This window comes from Eubalaena glacialis, chromosome 2 (assembly GCF_028564815.1).
Source record: "Eubalaena glacialis isolate mEubGla1 chromosome 2, mEubGla1.1.hap2.+ XY, whole genome shotgun sequence".
NCBI lineage: Eukaryota > Metazoa > Chordata > Mammalia > Artiodactyla > Balaenidae > Eubalaena > Eubalaena glacialis.
In genome coordinates, this window is record NC_083717.1 from 69604491 (window position 1) to 69628691 (window position 24201).

The 24201-nt window shown below is 47.5% G+C and overlaps 1 protein-coding gene across 1 annotated transcript in view; it reads right to left on the minus strand.

Annotated features, from left to right (window-relative positions):
- The window catches only part of MAP2K1 (mitogen-activated protein kinase kinase 1), a 79898-nt gene that overhangs the window by 5322 nt on the left and 50375 nt on the right, over positions 1-24201 (minus strand). Inside the window, exons 6-7 of the mRNA XM_061180157.1 lie at positions 3438-3562; positions 507-708 (exon numbers count right to left, since the gene is read on the minus strand). Coding sequence (XP_061036140.1) covers positions 507-708; positions 3438-3562 — 327 coding nt within the window. The remainder of the gene's footprint in view (positions 1-506; positions 709-3437; positions 3563-24201) is intronic.

Here is a 24201-nt window from a genome sequence, read left to right on the forward strand (position 1 = left end):
GCTCACACACAACTGCTATTAAAATTAGACAACGCTAGGCAAATCTATGGAGATAGAAAGTAGACTGGTGATTGCCCGGGGGCCAGGGTGGGGCAGCTGGGAGTGATTGCTAATGGAGATGGTTTCTTTCTGGGGTGATGGAAATGTTCTTGAATTACATAGTGGTGATGGTTGTACAACATGGAGGAATATACTAAAAACCACTGAACTGTACGTTTTAAAATGTGCGTTTTATGTTACGTTAATTTTATCTCAATTTTTAAAAAATCTACCTAAAACAAAGTCATGATTTTTAAAATTAGATAATACATATAAAATACTAAGCGCAGTACCAGGAACACAGTGGGCACTCAACAAATGGTAGGAAGTTGTTGGTAATAATAATTTCCTACACCTGGAGACCCATGCCCCAGCCTGGCTCCAGAGACAGAGAATCAGCCCTCCAGAAACCCCTGACAGCAAAAGACCACCCACAGGCCAAGCTGGGGCCACGCCAGGCCACTCACAGCTGAGGGGCCTTCCGGGAGTCCTTGGCCGGGGCGGTGTCTCAGCCGCATCTCCCTCCACCTGGCACCCAAACATCAGCTCCAGCTCCTTGGCATCTGGAGGAGGGATGGGATACCTCCCGACCGCCATCTCAACCAGAGAGAGCCCCATGCTCCAGATGTCCGACTGCACCGAGTAATGAGTCCCCTGGAGTCTTTCTGGCTGCAGGAGAGACAGACACATTTATCACCTGTGAGCTAGCTTGGCCCACGCATGAGAGGGATGGTGAGTCCTCATGAATACCTGGGGCTTCCTGCCCCTTTGAGGCTTGCTTGCACTGCAAGAGAGTGCAGGGCTGCCCTGCTTGGTCCCAGCCCTGGGTCTACTTATGCATTTTATCTTCTGCCCCTTCCTCTCCAGAGCTCACATCCTGTTTCAGGACCTCCACTAACCTCTTCGATTTGGCTTCCCACCTGCCCCCAAATGCTGTAATTACCAAATCCTAGCTGGCTCCCGTGGGTCTGACCCCTAACTGCTGTCTCCCCTATAACCTGCCCTGAACTAACAGCATCCTACCCAGCTGGGCCCTGGCTAAGCTTCAGCTGTGGCTCCAGCTTTGCTCATCCTGGTCACTGTCTTGCATGTGCAGGACAGCTTATCCAAAGCCCAGCATGAGAGGCTCATCTTGAGTCCTGAGTCCAAAAACATGAAGCTTCTGGAACATGGGTCATGAATGAGGTATCAGTGGGTAGAAAGAACACTGGCCTTGAGAGTAAGGAAAGCTGAGTTCTAAGACCAGCTTTGCCACTAACTCACTGTTCTTGGGCAACATCGAAGAGTAGAAAAGGCAAAGGATCTGGGTTCAAGTCCCAAGTCTGGGACTTACAAGCTAGGTGATCCTGAGCCTCAGTTTCCTGGGGCTAGTGAAATGGGGCTAACAACATAACAAAATGGGGCTAATGATGACAGTAACAACATAACAAAATGGGGCTAATGATGATAGTAACAACATAACAAAATACCTGCTCTACTAACTAGGGCACTGAAAAGGTCAAATCAAATGAAAATGTATGTTAGATGTTGCAAAATGTTATGCAAATATGAGTTGTTATTGGTGAGAATAGTCAAAGAGAAAGAAATATTATATATAGTGCTATATAAAGCATTATTTTTATTGAGCATTAATTGAAATAGTACATGTATTTCAAGAACCCTACCAAAAAAAAAAATCTTTATTCTGACCATCATGCACTTATTTAGACATCAAATTCATTTCACCCATAGGATTTTTCACTAACCCCAACACGGAACTATTTTGGAACTGACCATGTAACCACAAAAACCCAAACCACTAAACCCTGGATCAATATAAGTTCCAGGGCCTGTTAATTGATTTTGAACTCGATAGTTGGCAGTTGAGTAGCCCAGGGTGCTAGCTGCTCAGTTTTTAGACATTTAGGGAAGAAGCTGAAGAGCTGATGGGCTTCATGCCTTTAGCCACTGGAATGGAGGGGGTGGCGATGTGGGTCAGCGCCAGGTGAGTCGTGTTACCAGTGGCTGGAATCACAGTGTGGGCAGAGGACAGACAAGAAGGAATGAGGGTGTGAGCAGGACCTTCCACGCAGGGAGGCCAGGAGCAGCTGCCAAATCTTACCTAAGAGGCAAGTGAGAGCCTGCAGTGCAAAGGGGGACTGACCGGCAAGGAGGCCTGGCTTTCAACGCCGGCTCTGCAAGGTGAAGTGGGCAGGTCACTTCACCTCCCTGAGTCTAGATTTCCTCATCTCTAAAATGGGTACACTAATCTTTACTTCATGGGACAACCATTATAGATCAGAGAGGATCATCACTCCAGGATATGAAAGTCCTTGAAGAGTGTACATAAAACACAATGTGCTAAGATGCCCTGAGCCCCCGTGCCGGCCCCTCCTTCCACCTCCACGAAGGCCTCCCACTCACTCCAACTAACGCGCCTCTACTCTGCCCTGGTCAGCACTCACCCAGAGCCACGTTCCCCTTTCTGAATCCTTCTCACAAGCGTGTTAGCCATTTACTCACCCGTTCAGTCAACCAAACATTCACTCACTTGCCAAGAATTCCCTGAGCATCTACAGTGTGCCAGGTGCCAAGCCAGACCCTTGGGACAACAGAGACACCTCCGGCCCTATCCCTGCCCCCCAGGGAGCTGGTTGTATGGGGGAAGCAAGAGAACATGCCAGTGTCACCCCTGGGCACGGTGGAAGCCAGCAGGGCTGGAAGCAGGAAACACCTCAGTGACCTCAGGCTGTCAGCTGAACTAGACTCCAGCCAGGGGACCAGGTAGGTGTGCCATGGTGAGAGATGGGCACGTAACTGGGAGACACGCAGTGAGGAGGGAGAGAAGAGGCTGGACTGGGGAGACAATTCTGAATAGACTCACAGGAGTTGGGGGTTGCTAGATGCTAAAAGGATGGGGAGCTGGGAAGAGAGGTTAAAGGCTGATGCTCAGGTTTCTACCTTGAAAAACTAAGGAAACAGTGATGCCATTTACTGCTAATGGAAATGGTGGGGCAATCTGGGGTGGGGACATGTCTGGACATGTCAGTCTGAGGGTCTAAAGACGATCAGGCAGAGGTCCTGAGGGTAGCTGGAGCTCAGTGTCTTCAGAATGGAAGCCAAGCTCTGGGAAACATCCAAGTGCCAGTGAGAGCCGAAGCTGTGATCCTACTATCTCTTCCACTGGGGTCAGGGCCCCAGGGCCCCAACCATGCTCCAAGGCCTGTGAAAGGCCAAGACCATCTCCCCATCAGACTTTGATCTCCTCAGGGAGGGGACCACAATGCCTCATCACTCGTTCTTTCTCACCCACCTCCATCACCCAAGCACAAGGGTCTGGCTCCATAGGGGAAGGCACCCACTTGGCTCCTATTCCTGATCAGATAAGAAGCTGGAAAAATGGAACGAGGTGCTCATACCGACATGTAGGACCTTGTGCCCACGAAGGAGTTGGCCATGGAGTCGATGAGCTGCCCGCTGACCCCAAAGTCACAGAGCTTGATCTCCCCACGGGAGTTCACTAGGATGTTGGAAGGCTTGACATCTGTAGGGAAAAGAAAACAGAAAAGTAGAGAATTGACACAGGTAGGTTGGGAAGGGGAAGGTCAGCGCTCCCCAGACCGACCAGCCCTGACCACGAATGCCACGACACACCCCAGCCCCTATCACAGAGCCAGCCCTTGGCTTAGGAGCACTGGACACCAAGGCCCCTTATTCCCCTTCGTTCAGGGTTCGAGGAAGGGCTGTCAGCAGAGGAATGACAAGCTGCTGTAGAAGCGGGACAGAAAGCCAGTGTTTTCCACTCTTTGAGAATCCAGACTGGGCCAGATGACCCACAGGAAGGAGTCAGTTACCATGAATAATCAAGATTTCAAGGTCTGTTGCTTCAACTGCCCCTGTTGGCAAGACACAATATCTGCCGCCGGATCATAAGGTAGGAAGACATAATAAGACCTGGATGCTTGCTGAGGCTACAGACCAAAGACTAAAGGAGGATGGGATGGAGGCAGGAACTCCTATTATTGACCTCATGCACAGAGCATGTGGGTTTTATAAATGTGCGTGCCAGGGGCTGGAAGCCAACTTTTGGTTCTCTTTCACTGAAGTCACATCCCTAACAGCCTGCTCAGCTGCATCTACCTGTTAGTCAGGCACAGTCTCTTGCTACCAGGGCCAGAGAACTAGGGAGGCCCGAAAGCTGCTCCTCAGGGTCAAGGCAGTGCCCCCAGCACCAGCCCCATTCCCCTTCCCTGCACTCGGACCATCCCCGCGGCCCGCCCTGGCTCCCATCACCAATATTAGTCCACTGGCCCTTCCCTTTGCCAAGAGGTGAATTTCCAAATGTTTTTCTTTTACCATCTTCTCTGATTCAAACAACTGCCCCGTGAAGCAGGCAGAGCAGACCCAAGAATTCTCACTTACTGAGGCTGGGACTTGGTAAAGTTCCCCAGGGCTTTGTGGACAGACATCAGCAAAGCAAACAATGAGACCCGCTCAAGAGCAGGCCACACCCAGGAGCAAAATCGTAAACCCTGACAGGGAATCTTTGACGGAAGTAATACAGACACTATATAGGACATCTGGAGAACCAGAGGAAAAAAATGAAACCCCCATAATTCCAACCTACCAGAGCCACTATTAACATTTTATTATTTTCCCCTTCAATACTCATAGGAATGTGTTTATTTATCCTTAAACAGATTCTAACAGATCCATTTAAGTATCTTTCCAAGGGTAAACTGAAAAAAAAAAAAAAACACCCTCTCATATCACAGTAAGTCCTTCACCTGCCCACCTCCACCCAGCCCCTCATCATCCCCAGCCTGGGTCAGGTCCTAACCACAGCCCCCAGCCAGCTCTAGCCTCTCTCCACCCACCGCAGGCTCCACCAGGGCAGGGATGTTGGCTGTCTGCCTCGCCCCTGTAACTGCAGAGCCAGGACAATACCTGGCACATAGGAGGTGCTCCAAAATGCCTGTGAATGAATGGAGATAAACTCACCGTGTACACGTGCACACACTCAGCGCCATGGGTGCTGTCTTTCTAAGACCCAGCCCTCAACGTGTCACAAGACACGACAGCACAGGATACGAGATCTTTCCAAACCCCTTGGCAACCTCCCGTGTCTCTCATATAGAGACTCTCAGAACACAGGCGTCAGAAGCAGCCTTACAGGGCATCTGGTTCCTCCCCTTCATGGTGGAGACGAAAAGCCTACGGCCCAAAGGGATCCAGGGACTTGACTGAGGTCACACAGCAAAAACTGGATAGAGCAGGAACCAGAACTCAGACCTTGTGATGCCTGGACCTGTCCTCTCCCCACCCTCCCTGTTGCCACATCACTCATTCCCGTGTCCACTGAGCTCCTGCTACGTGCCGGCACCACGCACGTACCTGGGACACAACAGCCAGCAAACTAACCCAGTTCCCACTGTCACAAAGCTTACACTTTAGTGTGAGGAGACAGACTAAACAAACCAACAAACCAATGTGCAGCATCAGGTGGTCTCAGGTCCATGAAGAAAATAATAACAAAACCTGGTAAGAGCCCAGACAGTGAGGGGGCTGCTGCTGTGACAGGGTGACGAGGGAAGGCCTGTGGGCAGGGACGGCCCTGGAGCGATGACCTGGGTGAGGTCACGCGGTGAACCGTTCGGCCTCCCGGAGAATTATTTCAAACACACGGGGAGGTTATCAACTTCAGGAGCTCAGGAACCAACTTTTCCTTTGTTTCTTCCCAACCCTGGTGTTAGGACCGGCCCTGACAAACACTTCCCACCGAGGAGCCCCTGGTCCTCGTCTCCACAGCACCGTGACCCTTCTCCAACAGAGGACAGATGCCTGACCCCGGAGGCCGGCGTTCAGTGTGTGCGAAGTGAGGCTGAGTAACAGGCCGGAGCCGGGACAGCTGGGCACAGGGAGGCGCCCCAACATGAGTCCCTCCCTCCACCAAAGAACGTCCCAGCCTTTCCTTCCTGCAACTGGACCACGAAGCCCTGAGCTCCCTCACCTTCCAACGTTCCCATGGCCTGTTTAGAAATGACCTGCTAGGCCTTGTTATAAAGCAAAGGAGTGGCACTGGCTACAGAGACAGGGGGCCTGTATTCAAATCCTGGCCCTGCCGCCTGCTCTACGTGCAGCCTTCAGCAAGTCCCTTCGCTTCCGTAGTCTGTGGTCTACGTATCAGTAAAGCAGTGATAACAATCCCAGCTCTCGCAACCTCACCAGATGGAGGCCAGGATCAATCGAATGAACTGTGGGCACTTAAATAGCACACATGTTACAGGATCACAAAAAATGACTCTTTCACAGGTTGCCCTCTAAGACAGGCAGTTCACAGCACCAGACACCCACTCCCTCACTCCCCCCTGCTGCTCAGACACCACTCTCCGGGCCACAGCTGCTGCTCAGGAGTGGCTGCACTGCCTCTGCGACTGTCCTTGTATCTGATTTCTATTCACATGGCAAGCCGGCCTCCTTTTTTGCAAACTTATATAACGCCACTTTCCTCCCTCCCTGGCTGTGGCTCCTGCTTCCGCCACCTGCCCCAGGGAACTTCGCTGCCTGGGAGGCTGCAGAGATCCATGCGGGTGGGGGCCAGAGTGGAGCAGAGGGAAACCCTCAGGGGGGTCTCCCTGCTTGGACCACATCCATCCTGGAAGCCAGATGCACACACAGGGCCCCTCCTGGTGACCCTGGAGGCCTGACAAGAAGTTGCCTGGAGACCTGGGCACTCCACTCCACTCCAGAGCGTGTGGCTGGAGCTACCAGGCCAGGACATGCTCCTTCCCGGCAGCCCCGGCCAAGTCGGGCTCTTCTCTAGGGGCAGAAAAGAGGTCAGATAAGGCCAGGGAGATTGTTTCCTCCAATTGTCAGCCTCCTGCATTTGCTTCCCACAATCACCGCCTCTCCTTCCTCTGCTCCCGTGCCCAGCAACTCCTCCTCCAGCTGTCTTGCACAGTGACCAGCACTCCTCCCGTGGGACAGCCCCCACACAGAGGCTGCCTCGCAGTACAGTCCAGGCCTCTCGGCCTGCCCGTCCAAGCCCGCTGTCCTGCTCACTTCTGCAACTTCTTGCTGCAGCACATCTCCGTGTCCACCTTCCCCAGTCTGGGGCTCTCCTGCCTCTCTGTGCTGGTCCCCACCCCTAAAACCTCCTCCTTTCCCACCCACCCGTTCACCTCTACATCCAGGTGCCTAGTTCTTTTGAGTGCCCTTCCCGGCATGGAATACTGCCCTGCTTTGGAGCCCTGGGAGGTTTAATCGGGCTTTTCCTCCCACATCTTCCCTAGCAGCAACCTCAAACGTTGTTCACATCACAGGCGCAAGCCCTCTCTACTCCTCGAGGCCTCTTCAGGCCTTGGGTTCTCTTTCTGACCCTCCAATATTAGGAGAGTGAGGCTGGGAGGAGCCCCAGCGTGTGGTGGGACACTCTGTATTCCGCAGCAAGCATCCACCGCTCTCTGAGCTCCCAGGCTGACAAGCTTCCCTAGGAAACCTACAAGATGCTAAGGTTTGATACCCAGATCCTGCCCCGGCTCTGCAACAATGAAGATGGATAAACCTTCCTTCTTCAAAAATGATTAAGGAGGTGTTATGAAAAAACTAAGCAGAAGAAAGTATTTTATTCTCTGATATTTTCTGCACTAGAAATAACCACTGTTCAAAGCCTCCTGATATTTCCCCCATGAGCACATGATATTAACTTGACTTCTGAGCATTTTGTTTCTTTTTTAAATTAATTAATTAATTTATTTTTGGCTGTGTTGGGTCTTTGTTGCTGTGCGCGGGCTTTCTCTAGCTGCGGCGAGCGGGGGCTACTCTTCGTTGCGGTGCACGGGCTTCTCATTACAGTGGCTTCTCTTGTTGCGGAGCACGGGCTCTAGGCGCGTGGGCTTCAGTAGTTGTGGCGCGCAGGCTCTAGAGCGCAGGCTCAGTATTGGCACACGGCCTTAGTTGCTCCGCGCCATGTGGGATCTTCCCGGACCAGGGCTCGAACCTGTGTCCCCTGCATTGGCAGGCGGATTCTTACCCACCGCGCCACCAGGGAAGCCCCGACTTCTAAGCATTTTCTACTCCTCTTTGGATTAAAGAATTCAGCGGGGTCACTTGTTTATTCTATAAACACTGATAAAGTGCCTGCACTGAGCTATGAGTAAAAAGGACAGGTCCCTGTTCCTGTCCAGGCTGTCACCACCAGGGGAGACAGAATTCAACAAATTAGAAGCCAGCCAACCTCAGAAGACACCACAGCAGCTCTGGTTCATTGAGCACCTACTATGCCAGGCCTTTTAAATATATTGTCTTCTTTAATCCTCACGACAATGGTGTGAAGTAAGCATTATTAACCCCTGTGCACAGATGAGAAACACTGAGGCCCAGAGTCTGGGAGTTATCTGTCAAGGTTACAAAGTGAGGTAATGGCAGAGGCTAGAGTAGAAGCCATAGATTGATTGTTTATCCAGAGGCTAGCTAATCTGGGTCTAAACAACAGAGCAAATGGCAAACCATAGTGGGTTGTACTCCAAAGTTTCAGAAAAGCCATTACTAAGTTGTGGGTGAAGGTGGTCAAAAGGCACAAACCTCCAGTTATAAGATGAATAAGTCCTAGAGACGCAATGCACAGCATGGTGACTACAGTTAACAATATTGTATATTTGAAAGTTGCTAAGAGAGTATATCTTAAAAGTTCTCATCACAAGAAAAAAATTGTAACTATGTAAGGTGATGGATGTTAACTAGACTTATTGTGGCCAATCACTTCACAATATACACGTATATCAAATCATTATGTTCTATATCTGAAACTAATACAATGTTATATGTCAACTGTATCTCAATTTTTTAAAAAAGTTGTGGTTGGGAAGCGGGGGTGGGGGGGGTCACTCACATTACCAATCAAACAAGCTTTATCTGGGAATAGGAGCTGACTTGGGGTAGGTTGAAATCCTTAAAATCTGGTTGTGAGAGAAAATAATTCTGAGCTCCAGTTTAGTGAGCAAGCACTTCCTTCTCAGCTCCAGCTCATTATCCTCCTCCTTGACAAGTTTAACTGCAAGAGACGTGCTGACAACAGGAACTAGAGGCTGTTTCCCACCTCCTGATTAACAAGTGAGTTCAAACAGTGAGCCTTCAGAGCACGTGTGCCGGGTCCTAACAAGCAGCTATTTTTATCTCTCCACTTTCAAGAGTTTTGCAACCAAGTCCAGCAACTGCATTTCAATTTCTGCTTCCCTCCCAAGATTCATTAGTTTTTCTTTGTTTTTTCTTTTTAATTTTTTATTTTTGGCTGCGTTGGGTCTTTGTTGCCGCATGCGGGCTTTCTCTAGTTGCGGCGAGTGGGGGCTAGTCTGCGTTGCGGTGCGCGGGCTTCTCATTGCGGTGGCTTCTCGTTGCGGTGCATGTGCTCTAGGGTGCGCAGGCTTCAGTAGTTGTGGCATGCAGGCTCAGTAGTTGTGGCTCACGGGCTCTAGAGCACAGGCTCAGTAGTTGTGGTGCACAGGCTTAGCTGCTCCGAGACATGTGGGATCTTCCCAGACCAGGGATCGAACCCGTGTCCCCTGCATTGGCAGGCAGATTCTTAACCACTGTGCCACCAGGGAAGTCCCTGATTCATTAGTTTTGAAATGCTTTCATTTTCTACCTTTGTGCACCCCTCTCTGCAAATGCAGTGCTCATCCCTGACCCAAAAGGTACACAAATGCTGACCATTAAACAAGAGATGATGTTGCAAGAGTTCAGGATTTGGTTTTCATCAGCACAAATCTGAAATCAGGTAGTAACAACAGCTACAGCAAAAGGTATAGGGGTTACACTAAAGGGAGAGGGAGAGAAGGGAGAGAGAAAAAGAAAAGGGAAAAGGGGGCAGTAAAGGCAAGAGTTTATGGATCCTGGATTCCCTGATCTCTCATTTCTAATGAACCCATACTAATGCATGGCAGAGCAGCCCCATATTACAGATATGGAAATTAAGGCTCAAGTAGAAGCCACTTGCCAAAGACCACAGAGTAACCTTCCCATTAAAAGAACATGCCTTAGAGCAGTATACTTCCCCTTCCAGACTATCTGGGCGACTTCAGAAGACAAGCAGATATTCAATCTATCACAAAGCCAATCAACCACCTGTGGGCAGAAAAACAACGTTGGCTAACTTGGATGCTTATCATCTGTACTTCAAGAAAGAGAAATTAGCTAAAAACCTGTTTTGACCTGCTGAAAGCTAATTTTGCTCAGCAGGAGGAGAGGAAATTAAAAAAAAAAAAAAAAAGATGGAAAAAGGAAAGGTAGAGGTAGGTTGGAGATCTGTTCTTTTTTTTTTTTTAATTTATTTATTTATTTATTTTTGACTCTGTTGGGTCTTCGCCTCTGTGCGAGGGCCCTCTCCAGCTGCGGCGAGCGGGGGCCACTCCTCATCGCGGTGCGCGGGCCTCTCACTGTCGCGGCCTCTCCCGTTGCAGAGCACAGGCTCCAGACGCGCAGGCTCAGCAGTTGTGGCTCACAGGCCCAGCCGCTCCGCGGCATGTGGGATTCTCCCGGACCGGGGCACGAACCCGCGTCCCCTGCATTGGCAGGCGGACTCCCAACCACTGCGCCACCAGGGAAGCCCCCTGTTCATTTTTAAATGGAAAGTGGGAGAGAATTTCTAATAATATCACCATAGTTATGGTGACCCAAGCTGCACCAAAGTAAGGCATTGCCATTTGTGCCTGGGTCACGGTCAGCATGATTCACCCGTGAAGTCAAGGTCACTCACCAGTCGTTCCTAGCTTAGCTTGAGACAGGCCCTAAAGGAAAGGCCTAGGAAATTACTCGCTCTTGCCAGGTAAGGACAAACGTAAGCTAAGCAGAGCGGGAACATCCTGTGTAACCTACTGAGAAGGACCCTCCCCACCATATACACTAACTGGGAGAAGTGCTCCTCCCTGACTCCAACCAACTGCTCCAGGTGGAGACTGACAATCGGAACCCTGTCCCTGACGCAGGCTGGGCCACTCCCAGTTCCCCCATCCCCTGGCATGGTGATCTGGCGGGTCTGGGTATGTGACCAGTATTAGTCTAATTAGAGCCCTCCCTTGGGATTTTCTATCAGAAGTTGGGAAAAGCTCTTGCCTCCCTGATAATGAGACTAAAGCCAGAGGCAGTGGTTCCCATGTGGTAGAGACAGCTGGCCTGAGAGAATAAAGCCAACATCAGAAGAGAAGCAAATGAGAGAGAATTAGCAGGTTCCAGGACATGCCGCCCCCACTCCCCCGCCCACCCCCGGGGATACCGAAATCTGCAGATGCTCAAGTTCCTTATATAAAATGATGTAGTATTTGCACATAACCTATGCACGTCCTCTTGCATGCTTTAAATATCTCTAGATTACTTACAATACCTAATACAATGTAAATAGTTATAAATACAATGTAAATGATATGTAAATGAAGTTTTGCCTTTTGGAACTTTCTGGGATTATTTTTTCCCAAATATTTTCCATCTGCAGGTTGGCTGAATCCAAGGATGCAGGTACAGAGAACCGACTGCACACCATAATTGAAGTATAACAGCTAATGGCATTTGAGCGCTTGGACACAATTTTCCCTAAGGCCAGGCTGCATTCTTATTCTTCCTGAGGTTTGGTGAGCTAAGCCAAAAAACAAAAACAAAAAACCTCTTTTATTGTTTGAGCTAATTCGTGTTCACCAACAACCAAGAATCCTAACATCCCCTGATTCTTATCATCAATTGGCATCAAAAATTACATTAAGTAGGTATACAGTGTGGTGTGGAAATGGTAGCACCACCTTTGGAGTTAGGCAGATCTGGATTTGAATCCTAGCTCTACCAGCACGAGCTGTGTGACCCTGCAGGAGGCCAAATTACAGAGCCTCCTGAAGCCTGTTTCCTTGGCTGTCAGGTGGGAACAGTAATTCCTACTTGATGGTAGGTACTAAGGGCTCAATAAATAAGAGGAACTACATATGATACGCAGGATTTAGTTCAATGTCTCTGAAGCTTGGGGGAAAAATAAGAGCTAACATTTGTTTGAGAAAAAACACAAGCAACATAGAGAATCAGGTCCTGCTCGGTGGGGTTCCTACCTATGTGGGCCCTCCCCAACCCCCCACCCCACCCCGTCAGTGCCAAGAGGATCCATGCTGTTCCCCAATAGTCTCTGAATCCTTCGTCACTCTTGCTAGTCTCTAATCCAGATGCCTTCTGTATTCATATTCATTCTACCATCCTTCTAGTCTTTTTTGTTTGTTGGAGGGGAGGGGGGAGAAAGGGTTACCTCAAAAGTAACCCCTTAATTACCTCCCTTCACCTACAGGAGGGAGCTCCACCAACTATCTGCACCAGGTAAGTTTTGCTAGAATACTCAGGGACTTGGGCCTGGGCTGTGTCTGGGATGGACTTGATGCTCACTGGGAGCTGGGGTGGGGGTGGGAGCCCTTCCTCCTGCCCCTGGACAAAGCAGAGAAAGCCAAGCTTCAGAGCACGCAGGACAAGGCGGCCCAACATGGAGAGAGGTTGCCTGGGATCCCAGTGGTCTTCCCTCCCTGCCCTGTCCCTTCCTGAGCACAGGCAACATCTGGCTCTTGGGCTGCGCAAGGGCCCCCAGATCCTTATAAGGAAGTCCTCTGTTCTGTTTACACTGACTCAAGTTGGTTTCTGTTACTTGTAACAAAGAATCCTCACCAAGAGGCTCCCACCTCCTCTGGGAAGCCTCGCCTGACCCCTCTATACCCACAAGGCTCCCTTCTCCCTGGAGCTCTTACCATGTATGTCACTTGTCATGTTAGTAGGTTTGCCACCTTCTTTTAGTCACATTTTTTCCTCTTAAAAAATCCAAACATTCACAAAAGTAGAGAGAGTGTAACCATGTACCCAACATCAGCTTCAACAATTATCTACGCATTGCCAGTCTTGTTTCAACCAAAACCCTCAGTTTTTCCTTTGTGGGGTGGGAGGGCACAAATATTTTAAGGCAAATTCCAGACCTTATGTCAATTCATTCATAAATCTTTTATCCAATTTTTAAGGTATAGTCTTGCTTCTTTGATTAGGACTACAAGCTTCTTAGGAGCCCAGCATTATATGTTCAATGGGCTTTTAAACACCACAAACTTGACTCTGTTACACACACGTGGTCCACGAGTTTCCCCTTCATCTGGTCCTGAGGACAGTTCCAGGAGATGGAGAAGGAAGCAAGGTTACCACTAAATGAATGAAGGTAAGGCTCAGAAGTGATGAGGGACTCTGACAGGATCACTCAGGGAGCCAATGGCCGAGCCTGAGGGAACCTTCCATGAGGTTCCGTCCGCAGCCAGGACGCTAAAGGGAAAGGGAAGCAGTGGCTCTGAGGCCACTTGGTGGGTAGCAGCTTTCTGAGGACTCACTGCCTGCCACTACCAGCCAATGACAGCACCGCACACACTTTACAAGGCGGCAGGCACTTACCTCCAACAATAAATTTTGAAACATGTTGTTTCCAAATGGAAAAAGCAAATCCCACCATGTTTGTTTCTAATTAGCTCGGTGCTATTAAGCCTAATGCTGGTTCCCACCCTCAAGCTGAGATGCTCCACTAGACTACGTTGTCACTCTGTAGCGTTGGGCATGGTGAGCTGGGCTCCACCTTGCTAGGGCAGTGATTAACAAAATCTGCCCCTTCTTTGGTTACCAGGTCACCAGACTTCCAAGTCAAACCGGCTCCCCTGGGCCCACAGTCCTCCTCAGGAAGTTATCTGTAACTGAGGAGAGTGGCAGTACCCCCAGCCCCGAGTTTCCCTTAGAAATGAGGCTTTGTGATGTGAGAAGGAGCAGGACACAGCTCTGCCAGGATCACCTCTCAGACTAGGGTAACAGGTCTTTCCTAAAGGGAGGAGGCACAGCCTTAGGCCTTGGGTCCCTTCCACCACCCGCCTTGGGGAGGGCCACGGGGCAAACCTTGTGGCTTCCTTCCCTTGCCTTCCCCATCCGTCCACACCAGCACCTGGCCTCTGCTCTCAGGGGCTTTGTAGGATAATCTCTCCCAACCTGTGTCCTCTTCACCCTTCACTCGGTGACTACCCTGACTCAGACCACGTTCTTTCTTCCGGAGCCATGGCAACAGCCTCCTAACTAACCTCTCTCCCCTCTCGCCTCACCTTAGCTGCAGCAGCCAGAGGCCTCCTCCTCCAAGGACAGCTTGCCTCCCCTCCCTGTGCAGGAGTGCCCCTCGGGTCCCCACTGTCCAGGCTAAAATCCAGTCCCCGCGCATGGCGGGGAAGACCCTCCTCAATCGCGTCAACTAATTCTCACTTAACTCCCACCAATTACCACCAGAAATCCTTTGTTCTAAACACCTTGAACGACTTGCTATTTCCTGCAAGGACATATATCTATGTTTCCCTGCCTGTGTGTCATCATGACTCATGTGTTTCCCTCTACCTGGAATTTCTTTCACTGACACTGTCACTTGCGTAACTTCTCCCTAGGCTTCAGAGCTCAGCCCAAATACCACCTCCTCCACGATGCTTCCCTAAAGGGATCTGAGGAAGCGCTTTCCCTCCTCCAGTGTCCCATCTGCCTCACTTGAGATGCTAAGAAACAAACTTGTCTGGAGGCATAATTCATCGCTGTGGGTCTAGCACTGAGGTAATTCTAGAGACCATGACTCACATTTCTAACCAGAGACCACATACTGGATTCCAGCTACCAATCAGCCACTCTCTGTTTCTCTCCATCGGTAAGGTGGGGCAGTCTAGACAGAGTCCAAAGGAATCTGTCCTCCCTGTAAATTCACTGCCCCCTTGAGGCTGTCACCACACGGCTGGGGGATGAGAGTGGCGGGCAAAGGAAGCAGAGGTGTAGCCAAGGCCACCCCCTGGACACCACGGGCAACCTATGGGTCAAGGCTCGGATGACACTCCCCTGCCACACACGGACAGGGACTTGCTCAGGACAGAGCCCTGTGCGCAGCCTCAGGGGCCACCCTGACTCTCCGCAGGGAAGCCTGGCTGGCAGGACGCCACGAAAGCTCCGGCAGGGAGGACAGTGCCTTGCAAGGGTCACAGAAGCAGCCACTCAGAAACTCATCACGTGCGCGTCTGCCACCAACAGCTTGTAAAACAACAAAACAAAAACAAACTCGGGCCACTTCAAATCTTGCCTATCGGCGCCAATGGCAAGTCTGACTGAAGGGAGAGGAAGACTTTAGAGGTTGAAATCCTGACCGTTGTGAGGGCCTTGCTCCTCTGGAGGCTGTGGCTGGGGTTCCTCGAAGTGCCCTGGAGATTCCCAGCTGTCCCCAGGATGGGGATCCACAAACACTCTCATAGTCTCTGCAGAGGGCTTAAATCTCATCCTGACCTGAGAGCTCCCTGTTTTCACAAAACTCTTCATCCCGGGCAGTTAGGAGCTCTTTTGGAGGGTCCTCTGAGCCAGAAGGTCCCAAGGTACAAACGACTCTAGCTCTGCAGAGAACCATCGCAGCTTGCTCCAGTCACAGTCTGGCTGGGTGTCCCCTCAGGCCAGCTTTCTCAGTACACTTCAGCCCAGGCCACTAATTCAGTGCTGGGCATAAAGATCAGGGAGATTACACACTGCTTCATCTGACAAAAGTCAGAGAAAAATAAGCGGAGACTTAATTTAACGCTGTTCTCAGCATTTATTGATCTTCATCTGCCAGCAACTCCAAGGCAGAAATTATTCACCAGCTAAGTTGTATGAACTCTGCATTGATCTAAATCACGTAATGCTTCTTCAAGGTCTTAATCAAAACAAGATTTTTTGTTTGTCTGTTTGTTTATTTATTTATTTTGGCTGCACCGGGTCTTAGTTGCGGCACCTGGGATCTTTTAGTTGCGGCATGAGGGAATCTTTTTTAGTTGCGGCACGTGGACTCTTAATTAATTGTGGCACATGGACTTCTTAGTTGCAGCATGCGGGCTTCTTAGTTGGGGCATGCGGACTGTTAGTTGCGGCATGCAAACTCTTAGTTGCAGCATGCATGCGGGATCTAGTTCCCTGACCAGGGATCAAACCCGGGCCCCCTGCATTGGGAGCATGGAGTCTTACCCACTGGACCACCAGGGAAGTCCCAAAACAAGATCTTGATAATGACAGGGGGCTAAGAAGCATGGTGGGCTGGCAATGCAAATCACTGCTTTAAATGGCATGAAGCACAGCTGCATCTGAGCCCCCCCATACACACCTTAACTCATAGCCTAACTACTTAGGTCAGCTTTGGTTGAACTAGACCTCTGACCTCCTGCCACAGTAAGTGGAAAGACTACACAGAAACCTTTGGAGCTAAGCCCTCTCAGAGCTCCAGGATCGGGGAAATACCCTCTCTCCTACCCATGTCATACACCATTTTCATGAAGCACCTAAAGTTAATCAACTTACAGCTGACTTTTGTGCTTAAATTCTAAAGCTTTCTCAGTTGGGGGATTCTTCTTCCCCTTAACTCAGTGGTCAGGAAGCTTTTTCTGTAAAAGGACCAGAGAGCAAATATTTTAAGGCTTTGAGGGCCACACAATCTCTTTCACAAGCAACTATTCAACTCTGCCATTACAGCACAAAAGCAGCCACAGACAACACTTAAATAAGCCTGGCTGTGTTCCAAGAAAACGTCTTTATGGACACCAAAATTTGAATTTCACATAATTATCATGTGTCACAAAATTCTGAAAAACAAATCTTAGCTGGCAGGCCGTACAAAAATAGCCAGCAGGCTGTGAGCTGCCAATTTTGCCCACCCCTGCCTTGAATGCTTAATTATTGTTTTGATCCTGTGTTAGCAGTTTTCTGTCTTTCTGACCCAATGCTTAATATTATCTATAGTGGAACAACTTTTTTCACCGTAATTTGCTTGCTTTCAGAATCTGTTCCTCCCATCCTCTAGTTATAGAACTCGTCTTTTTCATTGGGGATATGCTCCTCCACGATAGCGAGTGTTCCTGCTAGGGTGCCAATGAAGGGACCCCATCAATCCTGCCCCAGAGGTAGTTTCATAACTCAGGATGGCCCACCACACTACTCTAGTCCCCTGGACACAACAAATGGTCCAGGACTGGGCAGGGTCTCCAAGCAGAGCCAACTAGTGATTCAAGCACTGACCTAGATGCTGAGGAGACTGGGCGGAGCTTTCTCTGGGATACGGAGCACTAAGGACTAGACGTATCGGGCTAGTGAGGTCCGTGCTGCCCCCAGTGAAGAGAATCTGACTGAAAAGGAAGCCCACATAAGGAGGAGTAAAGCCAAGAGGTGACCAGAGTCCTGAGGCTATCATTTCAACCCCATATTCATCCCTGCCTTTGGACCTCCTGGTAACTCAAGCCAATGCACTCCCTCTTTTGATTAAGTAATCTTGAGTTCGGTTTCTGAAACAGCCAAAGAATCCTGACTAATTGTATCACATCAGATTCTATTTGACAGTTGGCAGCATGGCGATTCATGCACAGAACAATGACACTGGCTGTGCTCCACCACGCATTAGAATCACTTATAGATATGTCTCTTTTCCCCTGTTAGACTCTAAGCCCCCAGAGGACACAAGTCATTTATGAGCCATCTCTATGCCCTCTGCAGTGATTCACCCAGTACCTTGCACTTGGTAGGTATTCAGTGAATATTGTACAATACGAATTAACTTTTCTTTGATGGGGGAAACGTCTACGAGAAGGGCAAGTAACCACGGAGGAACATGTGTGTGTACCTACCCACGACTATCCACCAGAATGTCACCCAGAGATTTCAGAGAAAACGTACACTCCCAGAGGGACCACAGATCTAATCCCCACCTCCCGATCAACAGCCCATAAACCACGCACACCAGGCTAAGCCGCACAGACTGCTGCTCTCTTTGAACACCCGGAGGAAACAGAATACAATGTCCGCACGACACCAAGGCAGATCACGGTGGACCGCTTCGCCGTGGATGAAATCCAGGATAGCTGGCCACAACTTCGGACACGGTGAATACTGGCTCTACTTGTCCTGCCCAAGAAGTCCTGTTCCGCAATGGCAGAGACCAAGCACTTCAGGAACCAGAGTGAGAACCTGCTGATCTCCGGGATCCCGTACAGCATGGACACGTCGGAAACACAGGAAAGGCAGCCACAGGCACACCCACAGCAGTGCAGCTCACTAGCACCAGGACACGCTCACCCGGTCGGAGAAAGGAGACTGAAAAACTTGCAAGAGGCTACTACCTAGCTGGAAAAACAGGACCTAACCGGTACCTGAAAACAGTTGTTCACCCCCCAAATACCATTACTGTACTTCCTCTCACTTAAAAAGTAATCTGTAAGTGCAGGTATGCCTCATTTTGTATCACCGACATATTCCCACCCCCTAAGAAAAAGTTTGAATCAAACTGATATAATTTGCTTGCCTTCTTGAAGAGTCTGTGAGAAACTGTATTTGAAAAATCCTCTAGTGAATGTTTTGAAAAAGCAAAGAAGTGCCCCTGGGCAACTTGTGCTATAAGTTACTTTTGTACATTAGTTTTACTTAGAGCAGGGCACACCTAGACATCACTTCCAATCTAATAATTTAAAATCCTGTCACCTTTGCCCATGGATGTGCCAACCCGTACCCACACTCAGTAGGAAGGGATGGTCGCTTGATACTTGCATGACTGTCGTGGGAGCGTACACTTAGAGGCAGTCACGGCGGCCCCCTCTGGGAGGTGACTGAGCCTGCAGCCCCCCCCAGTGAGGCGAAGAAGGGCCCGCTGGCCCAGCAGCAGCATCCCTGTGGGAGCCGTGGACTCAAGCAGCTGCTTTTCTGCCTGAGTGACCCAGCCACCCAAACCAGAGCAGTCCTCCCTGGTCCCTATCCCAACACAGTCTGGGGGTTCAGCTTTTCAAAGGCTTCTCTATACTTTTCCAGGATCCTTCCAGTGAATATGTTTTGAGAAGCTTAAACCAAGTTAGGCTGGTTTCTGTTGTTGGCAATCATAAAAACCTACTAATTCATCTGCTAAGCAGCAGCTAACATATATTAAGTGTCTACCATGTGCCAAGCACTATTCTAAGTGCCTTGCAGGCATTATCTCAATCCTCACAACCTTTACGTAGGCTCTATTTTCTCTACTTTTCTGAGGTTTGGAGAAGTTAAATTACTTGCCCAAGGTTACACAGTTAAGTAGCACAGTCAGCATTAGAACCCTGAACTTCTATCACTGTGACAGAGTGAAAAAACTGGCCATAATATTTTGTAGCTCCTCCCAACAAGAGATAAAGTGCATCCCTCTACTTTCTGAATCTTTCTGAATCTTGGCTTGGCCACGTGACTTGCTTTAGCCAATAAGACATTACAAAAAAACCTGACACAAGCACAGGCTTAAATGGTGCTTGAGTATTGGGGTTACCCCCTCTTCCTACTGAAACCCCAAGACCGTCATGGGAAGAAGCCAAGGGTTTAGCCTCCCAGAGGATGACTGAAAACATGGGGAAGAAGGCCCTGCCATCCCACAGAACTGTACAAGGTAATAAGCTGTTGTTGTTTTAAAACTACTAAGTGTTGGTGTGGTTTATTACACAGCAAAAACTAACTGAAATAATCACTGAGCTATCCCCACCAAGTCAGTATCAACAAGTAAAGAATTTTTAAAAACATGAGGCAGAGAAAAAGCCTCTTTATTCTTCCCCTTTTTTCCTCAAGGACAGAATGAAAAGAAATGGAGTTTAAATTTCATCAGGAAAGAATATATTTAGAGCAGAGGAGGAACTTACTGGCAGTGAGAAAGCCTAAAGACAGAGGCAGAGAGTCTCTCTCGCTCATTCTCACCCTAACTCAGCTTCCAGGAATCGTTCACTCATTGTGCTCCTGGCTAAGAAATCGAGTTGTGTAAGAGTACCATTTCCAGGCCAGGCCTTCCAGTGAATTCTTTCAGGATTCTTTCTGGAGAAGACCCACAAACAGCAGGAGGCTGAAAAGCTGAGCGGCCAGGCCAGGGCTGCCTGTACACACACTGCTCACTGGAGCAGAAGTCCTTCTAGTGACTCCCCCTTCTCGGCTGGGCAGGGCGTGAACCCTCCACCAAGACATCTGTCCAGAGACCCGTCTGGCTCACAAAGCAGCTCTGCATGCCAAACAGCAATAAATGGTGGAGCCAGAAAAGAAATTCCTGGAAGAGTGGGGGCAGCAGCACCAGGCGGAAGGGGAAAGCAAGCTGGTTATTCCAGGAATGAGCTGAAACCTTCCTCTCTTTGGAACGAAAGTAAAGTGAGCCCTCCATCAGCAACGCAGAGCATGGCACATACTAGGCACATGGTAGAGAAAAAACCAGGACTAGATTCATGACTGGGTTAAAAGCAGAAGACATGGGTTCTTAGCCCAGCTTCACTGTTGATTCCTGTGTGTTCTGGCACACGTCAGTCACACACCCACCCATTTAGCAGACCTTTCAGGAGGAGCTAGTCTGCTATCATGTTGGGGACTAGGGATACAAAGATGAATTCGACGTGTTCCCTGATTTGAAGAAATTCACAGACTAGCGAGAGAGACATATAAACTCTCTGAGCTTTGGTTTCTACATCTATAAAACAGGAAAAACACCTATTTCAGAAGGTTGTTTGGAATAATAAGTGAGATAAGTTGCATAAAGCACCTAATACAGCACTTGGCACATAACAGGTCCTCAGTAAACAATGATCATTATTTATTACAAGAAAGGGATGGACACTGTGTCAAAGGAATACAGAGGCAGAACACTTAATCCACTTTGGGAAGGGGCTGGTTCATGGGAAAGCTTCTTGTAAGAAGAGATGTTTGAGCTAAACAGTAATATTATTACAATTAGCTAACATTTATTAATGACTTTGACTAATTTTCACGACTATATGAAATAAGTATATAATTTGCAATTATTGCTCTTTGGCATGAATTATCCTCATTTTACAGATGAATAAATAGCTCAGAGAGTTTATACACCCTATCTGTAAGAGAGTTAGGATTTCAACTTTAACTGGCTGACTCCCAAGCCTCTGTGCCATAGTACTTAAAAAAGGATTAGCATATAGAATGGATAAACAACAAGGTCCTACTGTATAGCACAGGGAACTACATTCAATATCCTGTGATAAACCATAATGGAAAAGAATGCATATATACGTATAACTGAATCACTTTGCTGTGTAGCAGAAATTAACGCAACATTGTAAATCAACTATACTTCAATAAAAAAAACATAGACATGATATATTGATATATTAAAAAAAAAAAAAAAAGGATGAGCAGACTTAGTCTAACAAAGGTATGAGTGTGAGGGGGTGGGGTGGGGATTAGAAAGTCAGCATTGCCAGGAAAAGGCAATAACAGGAGCAAAGGCGCAGCTCAAAAAAGGAATTCAATCTCACTGGATCTCAGTTTCCTCACAATTTATATAAAGGAATAAGAAAGGCAATTAGCATTTGTTAGGCCCTTCTATATGCAAAACACCTTGCCAGATGCTTTCCATATGCAATTTCATTAATCCTCACAGCAACCTAGGAGCAGGCAAGAGGATTCCATTTTATAGATGGAATGCAATGGAACACCTTTACTCCACCAGATCCTTCTACAACACTGACCTCATGGGTCCCTCGAAGTGAGATTACACATATCATTCGCAGCCCCAGAACACAGCCCCATGCTCAAGAAATGCTGATTCCTCCTCTCCTTTCAGCTACTCCTATTTCCTAGAAATTGATACACTAAAATATTCTAACATAAAACACAGAGGTCTTTAAAAAAACACAGATTAAGGTCCATAAACTGCTGGAAAACTGCTCCCCACCTCAAGCCATACCATACCTCCCACTGACACTTTCTTAATTGTCAGTGGAAAGAAGACAAAATGTAGCCAGTGCAGTTAGAAAGCAGAAGGCTTTCTACAGTTTTGCATTTTAAGTGTATAGTTTGATGCATTTTGAAAAAACGTATACACCTGTGAACCCACCACCGAATCAAAATTTAATATTTTGATTACTCCAGAGTGTTCTGTCATGCCGCTTTGAAGTTCACCCTCACTCCAGCCCCTCAGATCCCCAGGCAACCACTGATCTACTTTATTACTGCGTTACTGTAGATTAAATCTGACTGTTCTAGTAGAATCATGCAGTGTGGACTATTTTCTATAAGGCTTCTTTCACTCAGCATAATGTTTTTGAGATTTGTCCAAGTTGTGTGTATCAACAATTGGTTCATTTTTATTGTTGAGCTGTATTCCGCTGTTTGAATATATTAAAATTTGTTTACTTGCTCATCTGGTGAAATATTTTGGTTGTTTCTAGTTTGGGGCTATCATGAATAAAGATGCTATGACATTTGTGCACAAGTCTTTGTGCAGACAAATGTTTTCATTTTTCTTAGGTCAATACTGAGAAATGGAGTTGGTGGGTTGTACGGTTTAATTTTAAAAGAAACTACCAAACTGTTTTCCCAAGTGATTGTCCCTTTCCCTGGCTGTGTTTAAGAATCTCTCCTTATCACTGATTTTCAACAACTTGACTTTTTTTTTTTTTTTTTTTGCTTCTTGCTTTTTTACAGCTTTATTGGTATATAATTTTCATACAATAAACTCCATATACTTAAAGTGTATCACTTGATGAGTACATATATGACCATGCCCACAATCAAGATTATAAACACATCTCTCACCCCCCCAAAGTTTCCTCATGCTCCTTTGCAATTCTTCCCTTCCTCCCCTTCCTTCATTCTCCAGGCAACCACTGATTTGTATTTTGTCATTACAGATTAGTCTGCAATTTCTAGAATTATGTAAATAGATTCACACAGTATGTGACACAGCTCTTTGTCTCTTTCATGCAGCAACACTCTTTTAAGATTCATCCATACTGCTGCAAGTTATCAATGGTTTATTCTTTTTATTGCTAAGCAGTATACTATTGTATGGATATACCACAATTTGTTTATGCATTCAACTGTTGATGGACATTTGGGTTGTGTCTAGTTTTCGGCTATTACAAATAAAACTACTATGAACATTCAGGTACAAGGGCCTGATCGGACCTATGCTTTCTTTTTCTCTTTAGGGAGAATCCTAGGAGTGAAATAGTTGAATGTATCATAGATACATGCTTAACATTTCATGAAACTGATCAGCTGTTTTCCGGCACAACTGCACCGTTTCACATTCCTATCAGCAGTGACTGAGAGTTCCTGTTGCTCCACGTCCTCAATAACATAGACTTACTCTCTACAGACATTCTAGTGGGTGTGTAGCAGTAACTCATTGTGGCTTTAACTTACATTTCCCTAATGATGTTGAATATCTTCTCATGTGCTTATTTGCCATTCGCATATATTTTTTAGTAAAGTGTCTGTTCAAATCTTTTACCCATTTTTTTTTCAGAAGTCACAACTAGTTCCGATATTTTATTGTTCCAAGGATATCATAGTTTATTTTTTTTTCAGGTATTGTTGACATATAACATTATGGTAGTTTGAGCTGTACAACATAAGGATTCGTTATTTGTATATATTGTGAAATAATCACCACAATAAGTCTAAATGAGATCTGTCACCATATATAAGTACATTTTTTTTTCTTTCATGAGAATTTTTAAGGTCGACTCTCTTACCAACTTTCACGTATTCGATATAATATTATTATCTATGGTCAGCATGCTGTTTCTGACATCTCATGACTTATTTATAGCTGAAAGTCTGTACCTTTTCACCTTCAGGCATTTCACCCCAAACACCTCCTGCCTCTGGCGTCCGCCAGTCTGTTCTATCTATGAGCTGGGATATTTCTTTTTTTTAAAAAAGATTCCACGTGTAAGGGAGATCATGCAGTATTTGTCTTTCTCTGTCTGAGTTATTTCACTTAGCATAATGCCCTCAAGGTTCTTTCATGTTATCACATGGCAAGATTTCATTTTTTATTTGGCTGAATAATATTCCATTGTATATCTGTACCACAGTTTCTTTATCCAGTCATCTGTCATTGGACAATGGGTTGTTTCCCTATCTTGGCTACTGTAAATAGTGCTGCCGTGAGCATAGGGGTGCATATATCTTTTCAAATTAGTGTTTTCCTTTTCTTCAGAAGTGGGATATACCCCAATACCAGAAGTGGGATTGCTGGGCCATATGGTAGTTCCACTGTTAATTTTCTGAGGAAATGCTATACTCTTTTCCATAGTGACTGCATCAATTTCCATTCCCACCAACACTTCACAAGGGTTCCCTTTTCTCAAC